At 36.0% G+C, this 27,521-nt stretch overlaps 3 protein-coding genes across 4 annotated transcripts; all 3 read left to right on the top strand.

The window, feature by feature from the left end:
• LOC18612191 (probable polyamine oxidase 2) lies at positions 262-5,484 on the top strand. Its single transcript, XM_007048840.2, has 10 exons — positions 262-805; positions 1,463-1,578; positions 1,778-1,866; positions 1,970-2,083; positions 2,338-2,425; positions 2,572-2,657; positions 2,762-2,864; positions 3,753-3,850; positions 3,949-4,378; positions 4,777-5,484. Exons 1-10 carry the CDS (start codon positions 766-768, stop codon positions 5,083-5,085), a joined length of 1,473 nt encoding a protein of 490 aa, XP_007048902.2. The 5' UTR covers positions 262-765; the 3' UTR covers positions 5,086-5,484.
• LOC18612190 (N-acetyl-D-glucosamine kinase) lies at positions 6,835-14,597 on the top strand. Its single transcript, XM_018114029.1, has 7 exons — positions 6,835-7,510; positions 8,128-8,275; positions 8,714-8,905; positions 10,424-10,552; positions 12,272-12,441; positions 13,274-13,404; positions 14,109-14,597. The coding sequence occupies exons 1-7, from the start codon at positions 7,300-7,302 to the stop codon at positions 14,187-14,189; spliced, it is 1,062 nt and encodes a 353-aa protein (XP_017969518.1). The 5' UTR covers positions 6,835-7,299; the 3' UTR covers positions 14,190-14,597.
• LOC18612189 (auxin response factor 6) lies at positions 16,585-26,564 on the top strand. 2 transcript variants are annotated; one of them, XM_007048836.2, is made up of 14 exons: positions 16,585-17,168; positions 17,280-17,392; positions 17,730-17,828; positions 17,913-17,969; positions 18,052-18,210; positions 18,326-18,410; positions 19,800-19,890; positions 20,299-20,463; positions 20,546-20,668; positions 20,837-20,912; positions 21,045-21,192; positions 21,307-22,493; positions 22,889-23,079; positions 25,981-26,564. In XM_007048836.2, the coding sequence occupies exons 1-14, from the start codon at positions 17,126-17,128 to the stop codon at positions 26,183-26,185; spliced, it is 2,742 nt and encodes a 913-aa protein (XP_007048898.2). In that variant the 5' UTR covers positions 16,585-17,125; the 3' UTR covers positions 26,186-26,564. The 2 variants fall into 2 exon arrangements, with proteins under 2 accessions (XP_007048898.2, XP_017982694.1); XM_018127205.1 differs by having other exon boundaries at positions 17,268-17,392.

Raw genomic sequence — 27,521 nt, 5'->3', positions numbered from 1 at the left:
CTCTTCCTTTTACCTTTGCCAGCAATAATATATCAGCATATGCTTATCCAATGCCAAAAACGCTCGTATCCCTCACCGCGGTTTAACTAACCCTCGCCTATTTGGTTCAACTAATTCCAACTTGGTAAAAAATATCCCCACGTGGCATCAAGATTGAGCGAGTACATCTTTATCTTTACCTTCAAGGGTGGAAACTCATAAACCTCTCGACCTCCTTGGCTGGCACGAGCAGCTCTATAAAGGTAGCCAACCCAGAAAGCCAGGACTCCGCAAAAGCCCAAAAAGCCCCTTCTCTCTCTAGAATTTTCTCTCACTTTCACCTCCAACAGAAAATCCTCAGATATTTTTTCTGATTTCCAATCGTACCCCACCTCAAAATCTCAATACTCCGGCGATTAAAGCCTTGGATCGATATCTCGATCTCGATCTCTTCAGTTCCGGTTCCTGGCCATTCGAGGATTAATAGAAAAAAAAAACACGAAGAAGAAGAGGGATAGAATCGGAAAAAGAAAGGAATTCGCATGAGCTGGTTGGGAAACCTGGGTTTTTCTTCTTTGTGTTCTCTGAATTCTTCCAACCATTTCATAACGTGCCTTTTAATTTTTATTCTTCATTACTCTCCTCAATTACCTCCTTCACTGTTTAAATTCGAGAAAAAACCCACTGAACCTTTATTATTGTTTAATAGTAATTCTAATCATAATCCTCTCTTCAATCTTAATCCCAATTCCAATCCTGATCTTAGTTCCGAATTATCGTTAACCCATGGAGCCTACAGACAAGAGTAGTCGCCAATTGCGCAGAGGTTGGTTTATTCTTCTTTCTCGTCGTTTCTATTGTCGGTGTTTTTTTTTTTTAATTTTTAATTCTTTTTTTTGTTTAATTTTACTAAGATGCAGCGTATCTGACACCGCAACTCAGTGTGACAACATGCAATTATTTTAATATATATAAAATGACTGATTGTTTAAATTTATATGAAATTATTTAATTTGGTGTCATAAGCTGGAGCTCTAAAATATTAACATACGAAAGGATGATCCAAATTAGTGAGAAAAGTTCATGCATCGTTTGTTTTTTAATAAATATTTTTACTATTTGGAGTGTTTGACCACTGTGTTTGTGGTATAAACTGTTGTAAAGTGGAAATGAATAAGAATGACTTGGGAGAATTAAAAGGTGGCGTTAGTGAGCCACGTAAGCAAGGCGTGGAACAGAAAAGAACAAAAGGATGATGTGTTGTGGGTATGCGCTCACGCTGATGAAATAAAGGATTTCATTCTTTTATTTGTTTTTTATTTTGTGTACTTAATTTTCATGATATTGGCAGTTTCAATTGAGTTAGCAAGTTAAAAAGCTGTAGACTGACATTCCTCTTAATTCTTATTATAATATAATAGTAGTAATGTTTTAGTATTTCTTTTTGTTTTTTGCTTAAATTTTTTGGTTACTGTTTTCCAAGGTCTTTGCTACTCAAATGGGGCGAGGAGGCAAGCAAGGTCACCATCTGTGATCGTGATTGGTGCTGGAATGGCGGGAATTGCGGCTGCACATGCTCTCCGTGAGGCCTCAATTCAGGTAACAAAAACCTTTAACTTAGTTAACTTTCTTTCGTCCAATAAATCATGTTGGTCCTCTCGTCAAGATTCAAACCCGATACTTCTGACTTGACAAAATATCATGTTCTAAGCATTAGCTGTCCCTTTGGAGATGGAAGCTTTTGTCTTTTAACATTTTATCTTAAAATTTAATAGAGTTTGTTTGTTTGTGTTTTTAGGTTATGGTGTTAGAATCCCGGGATAGAATTGGTGGTCGAGTTCACACCGATTACTCCTTTGGTTTTCCAGTTGACCTTGGTGCATCATGGTACAGTTTCTGCCTTTTTCATTCTTTTTATATATATTTAAGTCCTGTTCAGTTGTGTAAGTTAATTTTGCCTCTAACACTTTCCCAAAAATATATGCTTCAGGTTGCATGGAGTTTCCAAAGAAAATCCTTTGGCACCATTGATCAGTAGGCTTGGACTCCCCCTTTACCGGACTAGTGGTGATAACTCTGTGTTGTATGACCATGACTTGGAGAGGTGAGCAGCAGTTATTCAAACACCTAGACTTTGATTTTATATGTTTGTCAGAGCATGTTGAATGCTGCTTTTTCCCTTTTTTGTTCTATATGTTGGAACTTTTCATCTGTGATATAGGAAAAAATGGTTTCGCCTTATATGGCACAAAAAAATTTATTTCCTAAAAGGATGGTCTTGTTTCCTTTATGACATTGTATATTTCCTCACACTGTAAATGTTTGTTTTGGTGATAATGTGTTTTATTTTCTTTGCAGCTATGCACTCTTTGATATGGATGGACGCCAAGTTCCACAGGAGTTGGTCACCAAGGTTGGAGAAGCATTTGAGTGCATTTTGAAAGAGGCAAGTGTTGTCTATTTATTGGTTAATGTCTCTCTGGTGCTAACATTATTGTGCATTAGACCTCAGAACTAGAATGCTTTTTTTCTTTGAACTGTTTTCTGTCCCAATCTGATTTGCTGTGTCTTTTTCTGTTGCGTGATTTGCAGACAGATAAAGTGAGACTAGAGCACAGTGACGACATGTCTATAAGTCGTGCTTTCTCAATTGTTTTTGAAAGAAGACCAGAATTAAGGTCTAATCAAATGTGACTCTGTTATTCCATGCATCTTTTTCTTCATCTTCCATTTTATGACTTTGAAAATGTGACTTTTCAAAATTTGCTTTGTTAATCTACAGGTTGGATGGGATTGCACATAAGGTACTCCAGTGGTACTTATGCCGAATGGAAGGTTGGTTTGCTGCAGATGCTGATACTATCTCACTTAAAAGCTGGGATCAGGCAGGTTTTCATATATAGAAATTTGAGGTTTTATTTGAATTGTTTGAGTTTTGTGGTTCATTAACTTAGTCTTCTTAATAAATTCATTCAATATAAGCACCAAAAATTATATATATTGGGGATGTGTTTTCTTGGGCAGACAATAGAAACTGAAATGTGGAATGGAGGTCTAGAATGTTATTGGACTGTTGAACATTTTAAGGGTTTGATATCTTCGTACTCTATGAATAAAAATCTTTCAATTAAAATTAGAGCTTGGTCCTAGTTCCTAAGCTGCTGGTTCGACCAACACGAAATTTTCTCAGACTCTCTATCAAATGAGTTGGACTTTTATCCAACACAGTAACATACCTTCTTCACTCTTTAAAAATTTGTGTAAAATCCATTTTTCTCTCTTCTCCTAAATCTTTTGCATTTAATATAAAAATAAAGAAATAAACTACCAAACAAATATTTGTATATCCTGTCTATACAAATTGTCCCATTTGGGCTACTGAAAGTCCAATGTGACTGTCCCTGCTAGATGATGTTGGGAAGGCATATAGGAATATAGGATCTTTTGGTCTTGTTTTTTTTCAGGCATCATTTGTAAAATTATGTAGCAAATGGTCTTCAAAAATTCAGGTCCTAGTAGGATACAAAAAAAAAATAGTACAAATTAATTTAAGAATGGCTATTTGAGGCATTCAACTTATGATTTCATTTTGCCAAATTATCATATCATGTTCTAACCTTTGCTTAGAATCTCCTTTAAAGTTGCTTGATTGTGATGCTTCTCAGCTACTTTCTTTGGCTTCTTTTTGTTGTTTCGCTTCACTTAACGTATGCACTCACACTTTTCTTCTTCTTGTCTTACAATTTTCTGTTTCTATTGTCTTCTATATACAGGAAGAGCTGTTACCTGGCGGTCACGGGCTAATGGTCAGGGGCTATCTTCCTGTCATTAACACTCTTGCCAAAGGTCTTGACATCCGTTTGAGTCACAGGTAATTTCGTTTGAAAATTAGTTCACCAATTTGTATGTCCTGTAGCATGGATTTGACTTTATCAGCTAATGTCTATTGTTGTAATTTTTTGCCCTTAGGGTTACAAAAATAGTGAGGCGTTACAATGGAGTGAAGGTTACTGTGGAAGATGGAACTACATTTGCAGCTGATGCTGTTATTGTTGCTGTTCCTCTAGGGGTACTAAAATCCAAGATAATCAATTTTGAACCAAAGCTTCCAGAGTGGAAGGAAGCAGCTATTGATGACCTCGGAGTGGGGATTGAGAACAAAATAATATTGCACTTTGACAAGGTCTTTTGGCCAAATGTGGAGTTTTTGGGAGTTGTTGCTGAGACAACTTATGATTGCAGCTACTTTCTAAACCTTCACAAGGCCACAGGTCATTCTGTCCTCGTGTATATGCCTGCTGGGCAGCTGGCCAGAGACATTGAGAAAATGTCTGATGAAGCTGCTGCGAATTTTGCATTTATGCAACTGAGGAAGATCCTTCCAGAGGCTTCTGCCCCGGTAAGCCAAAATTTTCAAGATATGTTTTGTTCTATATTTTGGAGGATGCTCCTGCCTAAAAACTGACATATGGGACTCTTGAGCATTTATAAACCGTGTTTGTCTGTGTCAGTTCCCTGCACCAACAGTTATAGATGTTTTATTAAGTTGAAGAACTTTTACATCATGATAAGACTAAGTTTTGTTATAAACTTTCACAAATAGTCTGTTGGTTTTTTCTCTTAAGCATATATTCATGTGGAATTATAATCAAATATCTAATAAATTCAAGTATGATATAGTCAAATTTCAATTTTGTGTTTAACGCTAATGTCTGTATCTAAAGCTACAGATCATGTTATTCAGATTCTGCACTTCACCCAGTCCTAAGTAAATTTGCTTGTTTCTTGAACCCACAGATTCAGTATCTTGTTTCTCGATGGGGCACAGACATCGATACACTTGGCTCCTATAGCTATGATGCAGTAGGCAAGGCCCATGATCTGTATGAGAGGTTAAGGATTCCAGTGGATAACCTATTCTTTGCAGGGGAGGCAACAAGTATGAGCTACCCAGGGTCTATTCACGGTGCATTTTCAACCGGATTGAAGGCTGCTGAGGACTGTAGGATGCGTGTACTGGAGCGATATGGAGAGTTGGACTTGTTCCAGCCAGTCATGGGCGAGGAAGCATCATTGTCTGTCCCGCTTTTAATCTCCCGTATGTAACTTTCTTGCTCCCCGTGCCTTGGTGTATTCCCAAAGTATGTATTTGTAGATATGTTGACATGGGATTTGACTAGCGCATTATTCCCAATTTCATTGACGTAGCTGGGGAACTTGTGGAAACACCACTTTTTCTCTTGTGAATATCAAGAGCATTGGTTGATGTGTATAGTCAGACACCGTGTGGCATAGCTAGACGTATTTGTATCCAGACAAGGAATAGTATGGTAATGTAGTCAGTCTAGTGTTGAATGAAGAATGTGTAGTAGAGGCGCACGGGGGTGCCTTTTGTGAGAGTGAAGTATGTGTTCAGAATGCATGTTATTAGTTGAGGTGCATCCACTACATCAGACAAACTGGTGACATAATAAGTCTGGTAAATAAAGAAACAATTTCTACCTATGCTTCTTTCTGTGTGCGTCTCTTATGGGTGTGTATGACACCTCGGCTGTGAAGTTGGGTAATTAGGAGAAGGTGAGAAATCCTAACTGAAGCATTCATTATCCATTTTATCACGTGTAGCAATAGTTCAAAACAAACAGCAGATAAGATTGGATGATATTCATCTAGTCTTGTATAAAATCTTTATCTTTTGGATAAGTACCTTGTTTTGTATTTGAAGCAAAACAAGATTTGGAGCAAGTGCCGTGCAACAAGACAAAAGGTGCCCATAAAGACGGACACTTCTTTTCTTATTTTCCTCAAAGAATGTTTTATTTCCTTTCTTTTGGGCTTTCACTTATATTGTGTCACTAATGTTTAGTATTCATGTCTTATATATATACACATGCCTTTCATTCTTTTGATTAGTTTAGATTTTAGAGTGACAAAAAATAGTATGTGTCGTCTAGAGTTGTATAAATTTAGGGTATTAATAATTATACGGATAAACATAATAAGAATAAAAATGAACGCAATATGATTAGTTGAATACGTTCACTAATCTCGTACTAGGACACAACATGGTTAAAACTTATACTACATATGTTGAGATAAATTTTATATGATACAGTGTGATTAACACAATTCAATTTAATACACGATTAAATTAAAATATTTATAATTAAAATATAATTTTATTAATTCCAAATTAAAATAAATAAATATAAACAAATAAATATATCACCTAATATAATAGAGTTCAATATAAATAACATCTATAAAATCTATTATTATAATGATAAAATAGTTAAACTTAAACAACAAATTAATAAACATGTCCACTTATATGGATTTACAAGATTAATTATATTATTTTAAACGTGTTTAAGATATTGATATGAATTGATTGTGTTTTAATTTTGTAATAAAAAAAGAGATTCATTCATTCGGCTCTATTCATGTGATTTAACAATTAAAAAAAGATGATGATAAGTCAATCTCAATACAACGACAAGTTAAAGATTAGATAATTCAAACAAAAGGGTTGGATCGAGTGCAAGCAAAGAAAAAGCGGGCTTATCATGAAAGGATGGCTTTTTAAAGAGTCATGTGTTATAATTATAAATAGAGTGAATAGGTATGTCTAACGGGTAATTTAATTATTATAGGTGTAAGCATAATTTTGTAGTTTAATTATGTTAAAATTTTTTACCTTAATTATTCTTAACACGTCAGAAAATATATACGAAAAATAATTCATTAAAAAAATTTGAAGTAAAAGATTTTTATTTTGGGTCCTTGAAAGCTGGGACCCGTTTAGGATCCGACCTACGAGGAGTAGAGATAAATATATACGGTACACTCGATCAGGTTTGATGGAACCGTCCTAGTCCTACCCTCGGTCCTGCCCAGTCCACCAAGGCAAAGCAGGCGGGCAGGCGATCCAAGGCCAAGCCTCCATTTTTGTTGGTCAACCAGTCCCCGAGTTTGAAAAATGACAGATGGAGGCACGGAGCCGAAGTTTAGGAATCCAATGATCGAATCATCGAACTACTAGCGTTTGGCATATTAGCCGTCCGAATCAAGTCGGACATTATTCTTCTCTCACTTCTATTTATTTTTATTTTTATTTCCCTATTTTTCAAATCTTGGCCAAACCCAACCCCCGTTTATTAGTTTGATCAAATAAATCGTCACTCTTCGCTCTCCATTTGGCTCTTCCACTAGTGTCTAAACCCCTTTCTTTCTCCTCCTTCCGTCTTCTCGCTTGTTTGAAAATCCCACCAATTTTTTTTTTGACTATTACCGATAAGAATCGTCAAAAGTTTTTCTGCAATGAAGAGATATAGGAACGGGGAAATCTGGGACTTCGAGCACGAGGTGGCGGTGGCGAGTAACAGGCAGGTGATTTTGGGATTGGACGGCGGAACCACTTCCACTGTCTGCATTTGTATGCCAATTATGCCTTTCTCCGACACCCTTCCCGACCCTCTTCCCGTTCTCGCACGTGCCGTCGCCGGCTGCTCCAACCATAACAGTGTCGGCGGTAATTTCTCTCACTCGCATTTTTCTTTTACCGTGGGGCCCCGTTCTTTCATTTGTTATTGCAAATTAGCATTTGGGAGGGTTTAATTCAGTAGTTTTAGGAGGCACTAGAGTGATCAGAAGGGAGTGTGGACAGCCGAAGTAATGTGGAAGACAGGCTTGATTTTGGTTGTTGCTTTCGCTACTTGCATTTTGACTTTTGGAAAGCAAAAGGCAAAACATGTTAATGGATATTAAAGTTTTGTGAGAAAAGAAATGCATGGTTTTGCTTTTATACGAAATACTTGTGTGTGAATATGTGTAACATTCCAGCTATCTATTCATTCTCAATCATATGTGATTTTGCGTTTTACTATTAGCTTTTGCTCTCTTTTAGCAATTTGGCAAAAGCAACAATTTGACACAATTAGAAGAGCCTGAATTGGCAAGCCTATTTTTTTGTAATATTTTATTGCAATTACACATTTTGTACATGATATACTGGATAAGATACAAACAGCTCAAACTGCCTTGTTTTTGTTATTTGTTTGTTCTTTCCTTCTAATTTTTTGGCCAGAAAATATCACATACTGTTAGTTTTTTCCAATGTTGTGGTTATCAATTTTCTGTATTTTGCAGAAACTGCTGCCAGAGAAACATTGGAGCAAGTTATGGCAGATGCTCTTTCAAAGTCTGGTTCAAATCGATCTGCAGTTCGAGCTGTTTGTTTAGCTGTATCTGGTGTTAACCATCCGACAGACGAGCAAAGAATATTAACCTGGCTTAGGTTTGCTCTACATCTTGCAGTTTGATTATATCAGTTGATTTAAGACTGCCATCGTGTTTGAAGCTGCTAGAATTAATGTGAAACCTGTTATCGCTAACTTGGAATATATAAACTAAAATTGTCTTTATATTCTGGGAGAATCAGAGTGCATTTTGAATGAAATGGAAATTCTGATGTTTTATAAGAATCAACAGATGTTTAGGAAAATCCATGTAATTCACCTTGCATGTGCAATATGTGACATTTTTTGTTAATAAAGAAAAAATTTCTTGCATGAGTGTTTGACAAATGCATTGTGTGTATCAATGTTCTCCTGAAATAGTCAAATTTTGTTATGACAATTCATATAACCCTTTGCTTCTCTTTTTACCTGAAGTTAGTTCATTATACAAATATGTAATTAATAGTCATCTATGAATCTGCCTATGAATTGTATAGAGACATATTTCCCAGCCATGTAAAGCTATATGTACGAAATGATGCTGTGGCAGCTTTGGCTAGTGGGACAATGGGTAAGCTCCATGGTTGTGTACTAATTGCTGGTACAGGAACCATTGCATATGGATTCACAGAAGATGGCAGAGAAGCTCGAGCAGCTGGCGCAGGACCTGTCCTAGGTGATTGGGGAAGGTGCATGATTGTGACTTTGTTTTTATTTTTAGCTTCCTTTTTTTGTTGTTTAATTTTGCTCTAATATTCAATTTCAGACATAAGAGTTTCTACACTGTTGGACTTATTAATTCTAATGATGTTTAGTGGACACAAAGCTTAAGGGTTAAGGAATTTCTGGGAACTTAAATTTGGAGCTCAAAATTTTGAGTCTAAACTTCTTTTCTAGGATATCTCTAGGATTTGAATACAAAATTCTAAATGGGTTCAAGTTCATTATTTTGATGCCTTACAATTTGTATTTAAATTGAGATCGGCACTTTAACTTTATTGAAATCAACATAATTATTTTAGACTTTTGATCAAAAGAAAATTCTGTTCTTTCAAAACAATTCTGCACTATCATTTCCTACAAAAATTTGAAAAGCATTTATCCTAAGTGAATCAATTTTACTTAGAACCAAATGATACTAACCCAAAAACAAACTTGGCTTATCAGACACCACACTTCATCAAACACCACAAAAAATTCTGATGCAATACGTACTTGACTTTTATATACCAATTTTCAAAGTGAATTTTGCTTGGGGTTTTGACAACCAACTTGGCCCATATTCACGGTTAAACATCACATATACAAGACCTGACAATTGCGTTCAATCTTTTTGAGTTTTCATAAAGATTCTGTGGTTCTGCTCTTCTGAAATCCTACAGACAGCTGCTACAAATACAGTTTTCGTGACACTAGTAATTACACAGTCATGGCAGCAATTATGACATTATACTAGCTATGCTTCAATTGGATTGTTGAATTTGTTTAGAACAACAAATTGAATTGTTTGGATAATTTGGGAAGGCAACAAAACTTTTCTGGAAATTTATCTTGAACTATAGACTGGATAGAACCCCTTTATGGTTTGTAACTTTCTTTTCTCTTTGCTGCAAGCTTGCATTCTTTTATTCAGTTTTGGTGGCATCTACTTTTACAGGAGAGCAGTTGTACCTTACAAGGATTAGATTAGCATTATCTTTTTTTGCTTAAATTGGCTATTATTTTTAGAGCTGTCTAGGTCTGGTGCAACCTTTTTTTAACTCATTTACAGCAGACTTCAAGGATTCTATAGGGATATTAGTATCTCCTTTATTGTCTGCCATAGCTCTATGAAGCTATCAGTTCTTTGAGATGTTAATAAAGTTAGAAATAAGTGTAGAAATTGAAAACTTACGGGTGTAGAATGGTGAAGATAAGTGTATAAAGACATAAAGAAGCAAAAGTGCTAGCTAATACAAGTTATCTCTAGAAAGTTTGTTTTGACACTTAATTAGTAAAGCCTCTTTTAGTCTTTTTTTCTTTTTATTAACTTCTATAATTCTAATAGCTTGAAGGGATGATGAGCTGCATCGTTAATTACATGAACTTTTACTGGTCCTATTTATTATCAATTGATGGATACTTTTGCTATTTGCTTTTTCTTTTTGCCTCTGCGATGACCTGTTATAAGTGTAGTTTTCTTGATGTTCTGATTTATTTATATGCAGTGGATATGGAATAGCCGCACTGGCACTAACTGCTGTAATTAGGGCTCATGATGGTCGAGGTCCACATACCATGCTTGAATCTACCATTTTGCAGACACTTGGTCTTTCTTCTGCAGATGAACTAATTGGGTATTTATCTAATTTTGGTCTTGATATCTCTTTATTGCAACTATTTTTAAAAAGATAAATCAAATCGTTGATCAATCAAATATGGCGGAAAAATGTGAATGAATGTGCAATTAAGAAAGTTTTCATATTTGTGGTCCTTTGTCATCTATGGATTGATGCTTTAATTTATGGCTTATAATTGCCTCCTAGAATTCTTTGCAGTTTGTGTTGTCAATTAAAGGATATGAATAAATCACAAAATTAGTCCACTGAGAACTCATATTCATTTGCACAAATTGCACTAGTCATTTTGTGCCCTTTTAGGGTAGGTTGAATTTTCATCCATAACCTTTTAACTTTTACATTATACTTCATGACCTTTCATAAGTGTGTCACTATAATCCATTCATTAGTCAAGCAATAAGAAGTCAACAAATCATGTAAGCAAAATGAGGCATGCCATATACCAAATGTGGGGCTGGAAAAAACAAGGTAAATTGCACTTATCATCTGTAACCTTTCTATAGAATTTCACTTTCATCTAAAACAATTTAATTAAGCCTGACCTTTTAAAATGGTTCAATGTGATTAATCTTTTGTATTGCCATAAAAAAATGGACAGAACCTCTCATGCAAATGTATAAATAAGTATTAATGAAGCAACCACATTATAACTCTTTTTGTTTTTCCTTTTCTTTTCTTTTTTTCCCTTTTTCTTATTGCCCCTTATTCTCTTTTCTTGCTCCTTTCTCACATGTCTCGTATATTCCTTTCCAGTATCAGAAACCTGAACTGCAAACCCCTCTCTACTTTTCCTTATATTCACACCAGTTACCATGTTGCCCAACTAGGCTTTCTGCTGGCACCAGCACAATTCTTGATTTTCCTTTGTATATCCTCTTTTCCTCTTTTCTATTTCCACCAAATTTATTTTCTTGCTTTATCTCTCTAAGCTCAAATAGCTTTTAACATAAATCTCAAAATTTTTTTCCAGAATTTATCAATTCATTTGTCTTATAAACTCATATTTTTTTTCATGATAGACTAGTTATAGACTTTATTGGGCACATGAGTTAAATTCTGGATTTACTATTTTTTTGAACCTTTGTTTTCTAGATTACCTGCCACAGGTGTAATCTTAGCTGTTGCTTCCATAGCCACTTCCATACAATTTCTAATGGCAGTCAGTCAGATGGATGATACTGAACCACGCACAAGTGGTTACAGTGTTATGTTGCAATTGAAAAACTGATGGATGATTATGAAACTGCAAGAAAAGTCATGGATGACGAGTGGTATTTGCCTTATATGTCTATCCTCTCTTGCTGCATGGCATGCCACTTGTTGCTTATAGGGTCATTTTCGTCAACTTTTTAGTTGCTAATAATAGAAGGATGATATGAACAAGATTATAAAAGGTCATGAGATACTACATTTCAATTAAATGGTCATGGATGAAATGAAACTAAATTTAAAAGGTCTCAGATGATGGATGCAATATGTCCTATTAATTTTTGTACACAGGTGTTTGTTTTAATTTTTTTTTTGAACTAAATTATCATGTAGGAAGTTTATTTTCTCTTCTCTCACTGTTTCTGAAACTTCTCAGAAGTGGTTTGGTAGTGTCACTAAGTTGGTAACATCAACTAAAGTATGTGGGATAGATTGATATAATCATAGTTTCATGGTTTAGTTATAATAAAATGTTGAACTCCATTTGTTTTTCTCTTATTGATTTAGGTGGACCTATGCAGATCCATCATGGGCTCGCATTGCAGCACTGGTTCCGGTTGTTGTCTCTTGTGCAGAGGCTGGTGATGAAGTTGCGAATAAGATCTTGAAAGAGGCAGTTCAAGAGTTGGCTTTGAGTGTAAAAGCTGTTGTTCAGAGACTTGGCTTGTGTGGTGAAGGTAGGGCGTATCAAGCCAAATCTGAAATAAAAGGAGAATTCTTTTGTTTGGTTGAATTATTCCTATATACAAAAGCAAAACATTCTTTGTAGTGTCAGATAGTGCAGTATTGACTAAATTTAACACAAAGATATTTGATTCTTGTAGAAATTCTGAATATATGGAGAACATAGGTTTTATTTGTTATATCTTTCAGACATAATAAGTTTAGAATTGACTTTGTAGGCCTAGATGGATATCATGCTGGTGATTTTGAACATAAACGAGGGTCTATTTACCCCCGCCCTCCCCCCCCCAGCGCATGGGTCTTTAAATATATTATTTTTTAGGTTGTAAGGGCAATTCTCCTGTGCACATCTTGTGTTTACAAGTGCTGCATTTGGTTAGTATTTGCTTTATTTGGATTATAAGCTTGTAATGACCATTTCCCTTATTGTTAGGTCCTAATCTTTTGCATGCTCATTTTAACACTGCTAAGCATTTTCTTATTACCATGGGTCATTCATGTAGCTGTTGAATCTTAATGTTTTTTGCTAAACTCATGTGATCCCAAGTCATAACAAGTAATTTTCTATAGTATTATTTTCTCCCTTCATTTCTCTGCCATAAATTATTTGATTATTTGAAAGCTTTATACAACTGTGCAGTCTTCTTATTGTTACTAGTATTGTGATCATCAGTTCGGTAACGACTATGTGTTCTTTCAAAATAGCATATTATGTACTTTTGAAGTAATAATGTATAACTTGGAAATCTGTCCCTTGATAGCTCTGCCATCGGTTGATTAGAATATGCCAGCTAAGTTTCCATTTTTATGCATCAATCCTTGCAGATGAAAAAAATTCATTTCCTCTTGTTATGGTTGGCGGTGTTCTTGAAGCGAACCAGAGGTGGGACATAGGAAGAGAAGTTATGGACTTTATCTCCAAGGACTACCCCGGGGCCCTTCCAATTAGGCCAAAGGTAATAATAGTTAAGTCTAGTCCAAGTGGCCGGTACAAGTATTATCCACATTATTGTGTTTGATGTGCAGTCATCATTTTTTTGGCTGCTCTACTGACAAAAGTTGTCACATGTTCTTGCTATGAACATTAGCAGAGTGGAAATTAAATGGAGATGCAAAATGCCAAAACTGCTGTTTAGGAATAAATAACAGAGTTAATATCAGACCTGCAAAACATACAAGAAGATGAGATAAATGAATGGCAATATGTTCCTGCTCAAGTGGGCCTGTTGGCTGGCCTGCACCATCAGACTAGTACTTTTGTCTGATAATTAATTGTCATGGCAAGTACAGAATCATTTGTTATGCCTTGACATGGTTTTGGGATGGGGCAGGTTTAAGCTGAGCCTGCCTGCATGTAGCTTTTCATCCTGCAGATATGGATTATACACTATTACTCTGCCAATTAAATATCTCACAAGACAGTTAAATTCTTTCTTCGAGTCATTGCTCTATCCAAATTAAATGTCTTAGAAGAATGACTGTGAAACTTGTAGGTGACAGACTGGCAGATGGTAGTTCTTTAGTGCAAGGGATGGGTAGGATGGAGGTCCTCCTGGCCTAACACTGTCCAGTTGCCATCACTAGCATGCTTTATGCAAATGCTAAATGTGTTGTTTTACGTATATCACTACTTTTGGCTGTTTTCTTGCATGAATTTCAGGTGGAGCCTGCGGTTGGAGCAGCATTGCTAGCTTGGAACGATCTCATGAAAGAATGTCTTCAGGAAGCGTATCGAAGCTGATCATTCATAAATCATGATTCAGAATTCAATTGTACAGCAGAAGGATAAACTAAAAGGGAAAGAAGCAGCTTGAAATGAAAACTATAAGGCGGTATAGTATTAGGCATTGTACGATTCCAGTATCTGTGAGCCTATGTCTTACAGTAGATTTCGTTGTTGATTTCAGAATTCTGATAGCTACCTGTGGAACAGCTGTTGCATGTCAAGGTGTAAACAATTTAAATAGAAAATTATGAAGGAGCAGTGGCATTCCTGTACTGCAATGGCTAATATACAGCCAATAATTTATCTTCTTAGGTATTTCTTTTAGGGGGTGATGCTTTTAGAGGTGGTCTTTTGAATAGCAAAACAAGAGCAATAACCAAAAATGGGAATCTCAATTGGATGCAATGCAACTGCTATTTGTCAGTCTCATCTCTAACCTCATTTAAAATATGTGATTTGCAGCTGCAAAGTACTCAGTACCTGAATGAGCTGCAGCAGGAACAGATTAATCATGCATTTCCCTCAGCAAGGATATCAATGTGCCTTTACCAACTATGTTCTGCTTTTCATTAACTGCTTTGCTGTGTACTACAATCCTCATTGAGTTTCTATACTAGCCCACCATCACTTCACTTCTGAAGCTGCTAGGTTAACTTAGATATCCTACTGTTTCTTAGTTAATGCATGTTCCTTTTGAAAAAGACAAATGCTTCACCATAGTATCTAACTCTATATGTTTTAACCACCGGCAGTTGAACCGGTAAAGGGACAGTATTGGTCTTTTCGGATTTAATTGGTTGATCCAACCTGTAAAAAACGGTGCGACAATTTTTTTTTCCCCCCTGTTTGACCTTACTTTTCAGGACACCCGGTTCAGAACATACTTCGAATCTGATTGGTGAAATGACCGGTTCACAGACAGAGTCAAACCAATCGGTTTAGTAGGATTGCGAAGCTTTAATCAAAGCTAGCGTGGATGCATCCTGCATGACTTTTGAACTAAAGGACCGTGGACCATGGACCATGCCATTTGGTCTGAAAAAGTGTGGACAGATACAAATGCATAATAGGTAATTTTGATCAACTTCAAGGGCTAAATTTTTTTGTACCTATTGGAACTCCATTTGGCCTCCGTCTCATCTGACCATTTTAGCATTTCCAATTCCATTGAAGATAAAGTAGGAACGAAAGGGTCAAGCCAATGGGTAACAATGCTGCCTAAAGAAAAAGGAAAAAAAAAAAAGGGAAAAACATATAAAATCCCCTAAGATTAAATTAAAAAGTATACTCTTCCCGTTGCATTTCAACTCTTTTTATTAGGTTATATTTAATTAAATATTTTATATTTATATTTTTAATTTAATAAATTTTTATAATTAATTATCATTACTTATATATTTTTTTCAAATGTAATTTTTATTGAATAAGCAAGGAATTGGAAGTTCCCTAAAGAGCTATACAAAACAAGGGCCTAACTTTTGGGGTGCCAGGACAAGAACCAACCATCATAATATATCAAAACCAGAACAACCTCCGCACACATAAAAAGCAAAGGCCAAATCATAAACCTTAAAATAAATTATTACTCATCATTTTGTGTCCCGTCATGATCATGTGGTATGTTAATTTGTCATGATAAGTAATGACATAACATGTTTTAGATGATATGATAACATGATTATGTGATATTTTTATTTTTTACATTAAAATCACGTTAACGTTACGTAAATTAAATTAAATTAAAGATAAATTTGATTAAAAATGTAATAAAAAATAAAATAAATATTACAATTAAAATAAAAATAATAATGATCAATTTGTTTCTTCAACCACTAAATCTCGTACGGACATCTGATTGTGATTACAAAACACGATGAGATGTAATTTAGAATTTGCCCTAATTAAATTGGGTTAGAAGTAAAAATAAAAGAGGAGAGTAGTGTAAAGTGGTTGGGTCGGGTCGGACTCATGTTTTGTTTTTCGGTCAGAAGAGAAGGGGCCCCATTTAGCGTTGGGCTGGTGTCCCAAACGGGCGCCCAACAACCAGAGAGAGTGCTTGAAGATACGAAAATGGAGATTTATTTTTCTTTTTCTTTTTTTTTTTAGGGGGGAGGGGGGGTTGCATGGGACTGTAGGGCCCACGTTGATTGATGAGGTCAAGATAAACATCAAAGGGCCAAGGGTAATAGTGAGGTAAGAGTTTAAAAACGTCAAAGTCCTTCGTTCGCATCCCCAAATTTCTCTTCTTTTATTTTTTCATTCTTACAGTAGTAATAATAATGATGAGTAAGAATAAGACTGACTTTCACCCTGGATAACAAAATAAAAAATAAAAAATAAAAAAAATAAATGACAATTGTATTAATTGATTGCGGATTTCATTGCTCTCTCTCTCTCTCTCTCTTTCCAGCTGCTCTCAAGTCCTTGATTTCTCTCTCTCTCTCTCAAAAAAAAAAAAGAAAAAAGAAAACTCCTAAAACCAATAAAAAGTGTCATTTTCTAGCTTTCTAACTCAACTGAGCAGCTCCAGTAATCAGACGAAAGGGACACTTGCGGGGGCTGAGTTAGAGTTGGGGAAAGCTTTGAAATTTGGAGATCTGGTGAAGAAGATATCTAGGGTTTAGCTTGGGGGAGTTTGGATTTTTTTTAAATGTGAACAGAAGCTAGGAGCAAGAAGCATGATCTGAGCTTCATGAGGCCCTGCTGAGTAAGGGTAGTTAGCTTTTTTGGATGTTGATTTTAACTTAAGTTGAGAAGCTTCTGGTGGAGAAAGGGGGGGTGGGGGGTGGGTTTTTCTCTTCTTTTTCTTTTAGCTATGGCTTTTGTAGGAAACCTGAATGTGCTTCTATAAGAGGGGTACTTGTAATTGCTATTTCAACCACTACTTCTTTTTTTTGTTTGGTTTTCTATTGAGAAAAAATACCCTCTTTTTTTTTTTTGAGATTTGAAGAATGAGACTCTCTTCATCAGGGTTTAATCAGCAAACTCAGGAAGGTAAGTATTTTTGGCTTTCTTTTTATTTTTTTTAAGTATTTCCTTTAAGTATACAATTGCATAATCTTGTAAATTTGTGAAATTATGAAGTTGTGAAAGATTTTTGTACAGGGGAGAAGAAATGTTTGAATTCTGAACTTTGGCATGCATGTGCGGGTCCTCTGGTGTCCCTGCCGCCTGTTGGAAGCCGGGTTGTTTACTTTCCCCAAGGTCACAGTGAACAGGTAAGTATGCCTGCATCGTTTCTCATGCTTTCTTTCGAATTTGATTCTATTTTTTAATTTGTGCTCACGAAAATAGTTCACCAGCAGAAGTTTCAAGGATGATATAGTATTTTAAGATGCTATGTAAGGATGTACATTAGTTGTTCATTGATATGTAAGAATGGAACCTAAACCAGCCATTTCGGTTTTGCTGAATTTCATTCTTCAAGTCTAGTTGTTAACGCAGGATTTGCTGATTGCTCATCTGAACTAACAAACAAGAGCACTCTATAAGGGACTGTGTATTTTGTTTCTAATGTTTCAGCATGCTGTCCGTGGTTTATGATTCAATTTGCAGGTTGCTGCTTCGACCAACAAGGAAGTAGATGCTCACATACCAAACTATCCGAGCTTACCCCCACAGCTTCTCTGTCAGCTTCACAATGTTACTATGCATGTAAGTTGAATGCTGCATACGTTACTTTCTGCTTATGGAACTTTAGTTGGTTGCTTATCAAGGTGTTTGTTCTTTCACGTACAGGCAGATGTAGAAACAGATGAAGTGTATGCTCAAATGACCTTGCAGCCACTGAGTCCGGTATGGGAACTTGCCCTTGTATGAAGATTAGTGCTTGCTAGACATGTCATTTTTACTTCTTGACTTGAAAGCATTCTTGTAGCAAGAGCAAAAGGACGTGTACCTACTGCCTGCAGAACTGGGTAATCCCAGCAAACAGCCAACCAACTATTTTTGTAAAACACTGACAGCAAGTGACACAAGCACTCATGGAGGATTTTCTGTTCCTCGCCGCGCCGCTGAAAAAGTCTTTCCTCCTCTTGTATGTTTTTAGTCAATTACAAGCAATTCAATTTACTAGCTTCTGGTTTTAATTGAATTAGTCTCACTCATTATCTCTTTTATTAATTCTTTTAAGATTTTTATTGTATCTTCAGGATTTCTCCCAGCAGCCTCCAGCTCAAGAGTTGATTGCGAGGGATCTTCATGACAATGAGTGGAAATTTAGACATATCTTTCGAGGTGAGTGATTAAACTAACTTTGTCCAAAATTGTTTTCCAGCTTAATCTTTTAAAGAATTTTCAAATTATCATGATTTCATTGTTTTATTTGTCATCACACTTTATTTATTTTTGTACTCAGTTTATATCCAGTTTATTAACTTTTTGAAGAAATTGTTGGTTTAGTTTTAACGGTACTGTAACGTTTCTTAAACCCTTGGGTGTTTCGTATGGTTATTTCTAAAAGTTTGTAAATCCAATTTACAAAGCATAATTGAGATGATGACCCAGGAAATATCTTTGTTATATTGTTTTTCTGCATCAGTTATTACTCTAGTTAAATTGTGGCTGAGGATCTCTGGGACTGAGATCTAAATTCATTTTTTTAGATTGATTAATATGCGAATCTTTCAAAGTGAAGTTAGTTATTTGTGATAATTAGAAAAAGTACCGGAACAGGAAATGTCTAATAAGATATTAAGATTAATGTGTTCTTGTTGTTTACTCCCTGTGTTGGATGTATGCTATTTTTTGAATTTTGCCTCAACAGCATATCCATTTGATTAGTAAGTGTTTGTTGTTTCTCACCTTGGAATGTTCAGAGTTTCTAGGTTATCTCGTGCAGTACTGAACTTTTGGTTGATGTTGGTGTTATTTCATTGTGAAATGTGATGACCTTCTCAAGAGCTTTTGTCATTTTGTGAAATATATGCTTCAGATTGTAGACGTGTTATGTCTGATAAACTTGAAAATAACAAATGTTTCTGGCAATTTGCAAAAGTTGATTTGGCTTTAAGCCCTTCATGTTGTGGCTTTTGAGTGCTTAAGTCCTTTTCCTTTCTCAAGAAATGTAAGGGCATTGTGAAGATTAATCAGCTGTCTATGATTGTTGAAAACAGTTAATGAAATGGTTAAGTCTTGGCTAATGATGGTCATCTAGTAGTAATTCTGTAAGATTAAGGTTTGAAGACTTCCTGGGAATATTTTCGGTATGCATGATTTATTTGAGGGGATCAAATGTTGTATGGAACAAGAATGATGCATTAATGGAGTAATTTGTCCCCTTCACCTCTTAATTTTGGACAAATCATTTTCAGATGGATATTACTGTCATTCTGCTATTTCATTAGGCTATTTGGGTGTTGGATTCAACTGAAGCTTTACCTCATTTTTTATCATGCATTGCCAGTTAAAGAATCAGCACATTTTTTAGTAGTTCCTGTAGGAATATGTTCAGATTTACTCTTGTGCGTGAAGGGTAGCATTTACTGTGGGACATTGGGAGCTGTTTTTGGTGAATCAATTTACATTTTGAGGGAGATATATGCTTTTTTATTCGATGAAAAGGCTTTGAATTACAATGGGTGAAATTCCAACTTCCACTCAATTTGTCTCTGTTCTCATATGCAGGCCAGCCAAAGAGGCATCTTCTTACAACTGGATGGAGTGTTTTTGTTAGCGCAAAGAGACTTGTTGCTGGTGATTCAGTCCTTTTTATTTGGTAAATAACTTTTCCTGTCATCCAAATATATAATTTATAAATATTTCATTTTACAAGTACCTTTGCTGAGTGATTGGCAGGAGAAGTAGTAATAGCTGACATATCCCTGACAGGACTTGAAACAATCTAGTGCAATAATTCTGCTAAGATAGTTTGGCAGCAAAAAATTTTCTGAATGCATCTTCTATAATAAAGTATTATTTTCTATTTCTCATCTCTAAAGTGACATGCCTAGTGGTATGTATCCTCTTTTGTGCACCATTTACACGGTGCACGGTTATTAGTGCAGCTTACTGCTTTTTCTCTCCATACTACTAATCAATAAGCTTGCTTTCAGCTATAATCTTTCTGGGTTTTTTTTTTTTTTAAATTTAAATTTTTATTTTCTTATCTGCTATCTTCTACCAGGAATGAAAAGAATCAATTGTTGTTGGGTATCCGGAGAGCAAGTCGCCCTCAGACTGTTATGCCATCTTCTGTTTTATCAAGTGATAGCATGCACATTGGTCTTCTTGCTGCAGCAGCTCATGCGGCTGCAACAAATAGCCGTTTTACTATATTTTATAACCCAAGGTTAACTACCTAATCTAATAGTGGAAAAGACTGATGCTGTTACAACATAAGATCTTGTTCATTTAAAGTAGCTTGATTGCAGGGCTAGTCCTTCAGAGTTTGTCATTCCTCTTGCCAAATATGTTAAAGCTGTCTACCACACTCGGGTTTCTGTTGGCATGCGGTTTCGAATGCTGTTTGAGACAGAAGAGTCAAGTGTCCGCCGGTGGGTCTTCATACTCTTAAATATTTTGCAATTCTGTGGTGTTTTCTTGCACAACAATTATTTGTTATTTTCCTCAAGTTAATTCTTCTATCTTTATCAGTCAATGTGACTGTAGTATCATTGGCAAATGTAAGTGGCTGATTAGTAACTTGAGTGTCTTTGTATCAGATATATGGGTACAATAACTGGCATTAGTGACTTAGATCCTGTTCGCTGGCCAAATTCACATTGGCGCTCTGTTAAGGTTTGTTTGAAGTTTCCATGTATGAGTGTGAATTGAGTTGCCAAAGCTATATTCTTTTTTATTTGTGTTTTTGGCTTAAATATACAATGTGTTCGTTATTATCTGACATAAATCTTACCTTATTAATCTCAGGTTGGCTGGGATGAATCCACTGCAGGGGAGAGGCAGCCAAGAGTGTCCTTGTGGGAAATTGAACCATTAACAACCTTCCCTATGTATCCATCAGCCTTCCCCTTGCGACTGAAGCGACCATGGCCATCTGCACTACCCTCCTTCCATGGTATGCTAGAATCTTCGCTAAGAATGGTTGAAATTACGCATATATCTTCTCGACTACACCTAAAGTTAGGGGTTTTCCTTATCTATACTGAATCAATTTATTTTGCATTACCAGCTTTCAAAGATGGTGATATGAGCATCAATTCCCAATTGATGTGGCTCCAAGGTGGGGTTGGAGATCAAGGAATTCAGTCTTTAAACTTCCAAGGATTTGGAGTTGCACCCTGGATACAGCCAAGGCATGATACTTCTTCACTACCGGGTGTACAACCTTATCTTTACCAAGCAATGGGAGCTGCAGCATTTCAGGACATGAGGACAGTTGATTCATCCAAAATAGGTTCTCAGTCTCTCTTGCAATTCCAGCAACCCCAGAACACATCCAATGGGACTCCTGCTCTTATTCAGAGGCAGATGTTACAGCAGTCACAAACACAAAATGCCTTCCTTCAGAGTTTCCAGGAGAATCAGACCGCTGCACAAGTTCAGCTTCTGCAGCAGCTGCAGCGTCCCCATTTGTACAATGATCAGCGACAACAGCAACAGCAGCAGCATCAGCATCAGCCGCAACATCACCAACAGCAACAGTCTCAACAAACACAGCAACTGCCGCAGTTGTCTGTTCCACAGCAGATTTCTAATGTGGTATCTGCTTTTCCTTCTACATCAGCCAGCCAGGCCCAGTCCTCATCTTTGCCAGTTGTTGCTTCACAATGCCAGCAGCAGACGTTTCCGGACTCCATTGGCAATTCTATAGCCACATCTGATGTTTCTTCTATGCAAAGCATCTTAGGTTCATTATCCCAGAATGGAGCTTCCCATTTACTCAATTTGAATGGTTCAAACCCTGTTATCTCTTCTTCTACTTTGTTGTCCAAGCCAGTAGCTGTTGAACCGCAGCTTTCATCTGGAGCAGCTAACTGTGTACTGCCCCAGGTTGAACAGTTGGGAACTGCACGGTCAAATGTATCTGAACTTTCTAACTTATTACCTCCGTTTCCTGGAAGGGAGTATTCTGCTTACCATGGTTCAACTGATCCACAAAACAATCTTCTGTTTGGGGTTAGCATTGATTCCTCATCTCTTATGCTGCAGCATGGGATGACAAACCTGAAAAATATTGGGAATGAAAATGATTCATTGTCTCTGCCATATGCTGCTTCAAATTTCACTAGTGCTTCGGGCACAGATTTTCCACTTAATTCAGACATGACTACCTCAAGTTGTGTGGATGAATCAGGTTACTTGCAGTCTTCTGAAAATGTGGACCAAGTAAACCCTACAACCGGAACCTTTGTGAAGGTAATCTTTGCAAATGTATCTTTGCTTTTCTTTAAATGGGTGAATATATGGGATTTGTCTTGTTGCGAGCAAAGCTTGATCATGTGGATCACTGCTAATGGATCTCTGATATAATGCCCAACAGACAACAGTGGGTATGAGTTTTTCAATTGTAGCTCTTTCTTCAGTGATACAAGCTTCTTGGAGAATGCCATTGCTAATCAAGAAACAACCAGTCCTTTTTTGTATTTTGGCTGACAAAGTCAATTCGTTAATTTTTAGTCTCTTAAACTCTCATACTGTTGTGTTTAGATGTGGTACCTTTGTATTTATTTCAAAAACTAATTACAGGATTATGCCTAGTTTCTCATGTGGCTTGCAATTGACATGGTTTTTGACCTTCTGCTTGTTGACAGGTTCACAAGTCGGGGTCTTTTGGGCGCTCATTGGATATTTCCAAGTTCAGCAGCTATGATGAGCTGCGCTGTGAGCTCGCTCGAATGTTTGGCCTTGAAGGCCAATTAGAGGACCCTCAGAGATCAGGCTGGCAGCTTGTATTTGTTGACAGGGAGAATGATATTCTTCTCCTTGGTGATGACCCTTGGCAGTAAGTTCCAAACCGTGCTTTATTTATTTTATAAATGATCTATGACTGTCTAAATGGTATTTACTTTCAAATCTTTCGGTTGTTACACAATTTTATAAGTTTTGCACCAAATTTACTTATCCATCCACTGATTCATAAATTTTGTTATTAGTCATCCTGGAATCTTTTGAATCTATCCTTCAAGATGGTATTCCAAGCTTTAGAACCTTTCATGCATTTAAATTTTAAAGTATGTTTCCTCAAACATTCTTTTCCTTGATGTTAGCTCTCATTTATTTGCTTATTGTCTTTTAATTTCATTTTTTTAGTGCTGATTCTCCCTACATACTTGTGTTGAAAATTTGCGCATATCAAGCTACTGTAATACTGATTAGGTTTCCTGCGCTGTAGGATCTTTAAAATTATCCAAATCTCAGATAGTTGGAGATTTAGTGTTCTGAGATTGAACTAAGGAATAGGATTCTAGCAAATGATTGAATTTTGGGGCTTTGAAGTTTCTGTTACTAAAGGTGCAGTCATAAGTGTCAGAATTGATACATACCAAAAATAGTGAGAAAAAAATCATTAAAGAAATAAAATGAAAAAAAAAAAAAACCCTAAGCAGTCATGAGGTAAGCAACCAGTTGTGCAAGCTTAAAACTGCTGTGAAAGGCTGTAACAGTATTTATTTTATTGACAGAGATGATGAGGATGTATAGATTTTCATTACTATCAGCTGCTTAAGTTAGGTTTTTGATACCAAGCCAAACTTTTTAACTTGGGCTATTGAAACCAATATTTAAGCCCTTGCAAATCACATCCTACTGAAAATAAAATTTGCTATTTCCTTAAATATACAGAAAATCAAAACTTGATTCTACCCTCTTTATAAGCTCCAATCAGTAAATTTAATGAAGATCATAATATTCACATATTTTGGTATTTAATCTTCTCTTGACATATGCTTGCTGTCTGCATCATGAGACTATGCTGAGAATTAAGGAGTTGGTTTGGATCGAATTCTTGTTGTGGTTTGGGAGTATCTAGGTGATGTAGCAATGGTTGCTAGACTAATTTGTCTCAAAAGATTTAAAGATCCAATACTTGGTGAAAGTCTTCTAGATTTCATTTCTAAGAATGGAAAACATTTAAATTGCATTTTTACCATGGTATTAATCTACAAGTGACTGACATTTTAGAAGAGAGGGACTTAGCTTACCACGAGAAGGGTTGGGACCATAATTCTAAAACAATGCAGTTTTATGTCCAGAAAGTTGAGTATTTACAAGAAGAGTAGAAGTATTGGAAGTGATACTGGAATGTGGTTTTTACTATGGTTTAGAAGTAATTGTGTGGAGGCATCAATCAAAGGTAAATTAAAAAAGGATTTTGATTCTTTGGTTGTGTGATTCAGGGTTAAGGATGCTCCAATGCAAAAAAGTGATATAAATTGAGGATCAAACAGTCCGTCAGGGAAAAAAATGATCAAAAAGGGTAGAGGACCATAGAGTGCTGTAGGAATATTACATATCATATTGGCTTAAGTGGAATTGAATAGAAAGAGATTTGTTGGTAATGTGCGGTTTAGAATTGAAGTATTTGTTGATGCAAAACAGTATCAAACATTTGCAAGGATTAAAGAGGGGTAAAGGTTGATTTAACGGCATGTTTGGTTTGTGGAATGGAATAGAGGGAGAATGGATAACCATTTTTTGGGAATAGAATAAGGTAAGAAAAGACTAGAATGGTTATTATGTAGTTTGGTTTATGGTATGGAATTGTCATTCTGATATTATCCCAATATTTGGTTGGCAAGAATGGCTTTGAAATAGCATAGGAATAAGTGATAAGAGGACAAAAACACCTTTTATTATAATTTAATAGTATTTTGCCAAAATACAAAAAAGGAATGGAAAAGAAAAGGTTTTAGAAAAAATAAATCGATCAAGTGAGAAGGGGTGACAGGAAGAGAGAAAGGGGGTTTCGACGGTGTCAGTCGGTGTAGGACAACAGTATTGGTAGCTAGGGTTTGCTTAGAGAGGAGTGAGGCAGGTGAGAGAGAGAGAGAGAGGAGGAGGAGGAAAAATAAGGGGTTTTAAGGTTAGGGTTAGAGTTTAGTATTGATATGCTAGAAATTTTGCAAATTGGTCAAGGTTATTTTTGTCCAAAAAGATTTATTGAGCTATTCATTAATGCATTAAATAGCTTATACCAAGGGGGTCGGGAATGATGATTCATGGACTTTAACAGATAGTGGGTCTCATGGAATGGCCATTCTTTAGTGCAAAAATGAACCAAACATTGGAATGACCATCTCATCAAAAATAGCACTGGAATGGAATTGGCCATTCCAGTGAACTAAACATGACGTAAGAGGTTAAAGTTATGATTGAATTCATACAATTTTATAGTCTTGATTGAAATAAAGAAATGAGGTATATAACCAAGCTAAAATGCTTTGGATTTATGATTTAGTTGATTGTGGGTTCCATCACTAGAATAGTGTGACATTATAGTTTAATTTATGTTTCAGGCATTATTAGCATTGAGGAACCTGGATTTTCAGTTTCTTTATGATGCTGACCACATCTATAGATCTTCTAAATTTTTTCTTTTCCCATTTAATTATTTCCCTGGTAGCACATGGTATGTTAATCCGTCCAACTTCGCATAGCTTAGCTCTTGAGTTAAAGTAGAAAGATAAGTTCAGCGATGATTGTAATAGATGTCTCTTTATGCAAATTTATGTTTATGTAGTTTACTCCTGCCGTGATGTTTGCCAAAGCATCAGAAGAAAAATTAAAATCTTCAACACTCTCTCATCAGAGTTGTGCAATGGCAGTGAACTGATGGACTGCTCAAGAGTTGGTTTTAGTGGATTAATTTTTTTTTCTTTGTTGTTGCATGTTTTTTGATTATCAGGGAATTTGTGAACAATGTATGGTATATCAAGATACTATCTCCACATGAAGTGCAACAAATGGGGAAAGAAGGCCTGACTCCTGCCACTTCTGTCCCAAGCCAAAGGCTTACCCATAGCAGCAACCACTGTGATGACTACATGAGCAGACAGGACTTGAGGAGTTCTGGTAATGGACTTGCCTCTATGGGGTCTCTTGAATACTAAAGGAAAATGCTCCTGAAGTTGGGGAATTGAAATGGAAGTTGCACTGATGAATGTTGTAGCTGTTTTATGGCACTGTTTATGTACGCATGGATTGTTAGAATTCTTTGGAACTTTTACCTTTTTTTTTTTTTGTTTGTGGTAATTGAAATGTATCGCCTGGTTAAGTTGATATTAAAGCTTGTGTGTCGGAATACTGCTGTAAATTATAATAGGAAATATTTCTAACTCTTACGTTATAGTCCTTTAGAGCACAAGGATCTATTAGGATAATCCCATTACGTTATCAGCAATTTGTTGGCTGCCCTGTAATTTATATCATCTACTGTTTTTAAAACGTTAGTTCATAAATGAACGACTTATCTGAACGTAGACTTATCTATATTTTACACGTCCTAACTATATTTTTGGATAGATAATAATCTGACTCTCCAATTATTCACAGGAAATAAAGCTCAGTGAACTTGCTTTGTACTATTTTCTTATCATTTGTGTGCAGTCATTCTGTCCTAATGCTTTTGAACAAAATAGCATGTTACCATTTTGGGTATTTTGAGCATAACTCTTTCTAGACTCCCCAAACCTCCATTTTTATAGACTCAAGCCATGATGTATTCACATTTTTATGAACAATGAAATGATCTCTAACATGAATTTCGATCAACATAAGAATGAAGTGCCTTCACTCACACCTAATGGATCCCTAAATTCAAGTGAAGTTTGGAGTAGACAGATGAAATTACAAGGACCAAAAATGGACACCAATAGAAGTAATGGCCGGCTCAACATGAACTTCACTTTTGATTTCTGACAGCCTTTTCTCCAATTTTTCCTTATTGGGTGTTTAATTAAAGAAAGAAAGCTAATTTAGATCACTTTACACTGTCACGTGGCAAACATCTTTGCAAAATGAATTAGAAGAGTAGGTCAATAGCTCATTAGCTAAGGTTGAAGTGTAATTTACGCTATGATTCAATTCCAAATTTTCTTCCAAGGTTTATTTTAGTACAATATTACTTGACGATATATTATTTAGCATTTTGTTGGAGAAATGACATGATAGTGGGTTATTGGGTCAACCATCACAGACTTTTCTTGCCGAGAAAAACATGACATACGGCTCATCAGCAATATTTCCCGAAAATGAAAGCAAAGGCTCAGACTAGGGTTGTCAAATGTACAGAACGATCCCAATGTTAGGCAAATGCATTCATCCTATAAATATAGTTACAGACCAAAAACAGCTTAACCCTTTTCCTTTTTGTCTTTTTCTCTGCTACCCATTCAACGGTATTGAAATTTGGTGGGCATACATCACCTAACTAGGCATTTAATGTAG

This window comes from Theobroma cacao, chromosome 1 (assembly GCF_000208745.1).
Source record: "Theobroma cacao cultivar B97-61/B2 chromosome 1, Criollo_cocoa_genome_V2, whole genome shotgun sequence".
NCBI classification, from domain to species: Eukaryota; Viridiplantae; Streptophyta; class Magnoliopsida; order Malvales; family Malvaceae; genus Theobroma; species Theobroma cacao.
The sequence above is the reverse complement of the archived record's forward strand: the minus strand, read 5'-3'. Positions and strand labels throughout refer to the sequence as shown.